The sequence below is a fragment of the Nicotiana tomentosiformis genome, chromosome 2, assembly GCF_000390325.3.
Source record: "Nicotiana tomentosiformis chromosome 2, ASM39032v3, whole genome shotgun sequence".
NCBI lineage: Eukaryota > Viridiplantae > Streptophyta > Magnoliopsida > Solanales > Solanaceae > Nicotiana > Nicotiana tomentosiformis.
In genome coordinates this window covers 145,984,742-145,987,380 of record NC_090813.1, presented here as the reverse complement: position 1 = coordinate 145,987,380, position 2,639 = coordinate 145,984,742, and the positions used below count along the sequence as shown (strand labels likewise).

At 47.9% G+C, this 2,639-nt stretch overlaps 1 protein-coding gene across 1 annotated transcript; it reads right to left on the bottom strand.

Annotated features, from left to right (window-relative positions):
- Window positions 1-289: 289 nt before the first annotated feature.
- On the bottom strand, window positions 290-874 carry LOC138905804 (uncharacterized). Its single transcript, XM_070194320.1, has 3 exons — window positions 779-874; window positions 511-702; window positions 290-451 (listed from the first exon to the last, which is right to left on the bottom strand). Exons 1-3 carry the CDS (start codon window positions 872-874, stop codon window positions 290-292), a joined length of 450 nt encoding a protein of 149 aa, XP_070050421.1.
- Between the last annotated feature and the right edge of the window lie 1,765 nt (window positions 875-2,639).

Genomic DNA, 2,639 nt, shown 5'->3' with positions numbered 1-2,639 from the left:
CTAGTACTTTCGCATTCTCGACATCGGCCGTGAGGTTAAAGCCACGAGCATGAATCTCTTCGAGATTCTCTCTCCGAGATTGGTTCTTAGCATGCTCGGCAACACAGGATAATCGAACCTGAGCAGCATCAGAAATTTCCTTTGCTCTAGCGTTAGCAACTTCAGTATCGGCTCGGTAGATGGCCACGACCGCCTCTACCTCGGATGTGGCCTTTGCAAGCTCAGCGGCCAACCGAGCCTCGAGTTTTTCAATTTTCTTAGCTCGGGCCAAGCTCTCCTCTTTCATGCTTCAGAGTTGACGCTCAACCGAAGACAGCTGGGCTCGAGCCGCATCTCTCTTCGAGACAAGACGGTCCATGCTTTGCTTCCTCCCCAAAGTCTCTGTCTCTTTCACCTTAGCCTCCTTGTGAAGCTGCTCAATCTTTTCAGCCTTCTGTTGAACTTGCAGGATCTAAGTATTAATCATCAATATCAAATTAATATGTCAAGCTCCCTGAAAATTTACGTTACCTGCTCGATGAGATCAGCCTGCTCTTTATGAGCTCTTGCCAATTCCACTCGGAGGTCCCTGATCTCCTCTTCTTTTTGCACATAGAGGAGTTTGAGGGCGTCTCTCTCCTCCGTGAACCTTTTGAGATCAGCCTCACACCGGTTCAGTTCAGCTTGGGATTTGGAAAACGCTTCCCGGTGGAGCATCACATCCTTTGGAGAAAGGAAGGAAATCAGACAAAAGGAAATAAAAGCAAACACAAACCTAATAACGGGGGTTGAAATTTACCTGGCTCAGGAGTCGTTGAGCCTCATAAAAAATGATCGTTGCATCCAGGTAGGAAACGTCATCGACCCCCCGTGAAGCAACCATGGAATATGTCATCCCCTTCGTGGGCCATTCCCACATCGGGGGTCTCAATAGACTTAGCCTCCCGAAATTGCCCTTCAGAAAATGTGGGGCTGGGCGGCGAATCATCAATATTGATTGCCCCAAGCAAGTCACTTGGGACACTCTCTCCTTTTCGAAGGGCCTCGGAACCGGACTCTTCAGGCACGCCCGCCGATTGTTCGTCACGACGGGAGACGTCATCAGCCCCCGATGATTCGGGGACTTTGCTCAGACCATCTTTCGATACCTTATCGACCATCACCGACTCAGCTGGATTCGAAGCTTCGACGCTTCCCCTCTTTTGAGCCACCAGCACACTGTCAACATCTTCTCCCTCCTCTTCTTCACCTCATAGTTTTTGGGTTGCGGAGTCATTCTTCGACTTACGAGCCTTGCTATTCTTAGGCTTTGGAATATCATAAGGCGAGGCCCTTCTCCTCTTCTTATCCTCAGCCGGTTTCGGGACCTCCCATTTCCCAGATGAAAGTGGCCTCATGATGACTTTTGTCCCCAAGACCTGTATGGGAGGAAATCAAGTGAAAACGAAGCATTTCACAGGAAGGCATCGAACATAGATAGAGAAACTTACTGTGATTTTTGGCCTCCCATCGGCCCTCGGCCAAATCGCTCCACGAGCGCTCAGCGTACGAGGAAGTCGAGGCCAATTTCCAAACCCAACCTGCAAGGTTCGGGATCGCACCAGGCACCCAAAAGACCGCTGCACCATAAGGAAGGATATAGATGAGAAAAGATAAAGGAAGCAAAACAATCAACAGAAGCTATTGGTGGATTTGTACTTACGCTTCATGTTCCATTCCTCGGGGAATGGCATCTTCTCGGCCGAGATTATGTTAGAAGTCCGGACTCGGACAAACCGGCCCATCCATCCTCGATCTTTGTCCTCGTCTATGCTCGAGAACAACACCTTTGTGTCTCGGTGCTGAATCCTTACTAATCCGCCTCGATAGAGACGGGGCCTGTATAGTCTAATGAGATGATCGAGGTTGAAAGGCATCCCTTCGACCTTGCTCACGAAGAATCGGAGCAAAATAACGATGCGCCAAAGAGGGGTGGATTTCGCCTAGGGTTATGTAGTATTGTCGGCAGAAGTCTATTATAACGGGATCGACGAGAACCAGCGTGAAAGGGTAAGTGTAAACACTTAAAAATCCTTTCACATGAGTGGTGATATCCTCTTTGGGGGTAGGAACCACCACTTCTTTGTTTTCACAGTGACAATCTTTTTTCACCTACTCGAAATCGCCTTCAGTTATCGAGCATATATATCTCGACATGGGCTCACATCGGCCAGGAACCAAAGAGGATTTTTCAACTTTAAAATCGGAAGTAAGGTCGCATGCCCCGGGAACGCACTCTTCGATGCATGGCTCCACTGACGTTTTATCACCGACCGACCGCGATGATGAAGCTTTTTCCTTCTGAGGAACGAATTTTGATGTTTTCGCCATTGTTATATGAGGAAAAAGAAAGAAGAAGACGAAACTTGTTGTTTTAAAAGATTGGCCAACGGGGTTTGAAGAACCGGAAGAATTGATAAGCTTGAAGGGAGTAAAAGAGTTTTTGAAGATTAGGGGAAATTTTGAAAGTAAAGTTTGTGAAAGTTACGAAGATGGTCTATTTATAATATCTGCTATGACGGTTTGAAAACACTGGTGGCCGGCCGTCAACTATCACTAACTAACGGTCTTGAGAACTGTGTAGATGCGACGCTTCGGTCGCCTCCGTCGCTTACGTCACG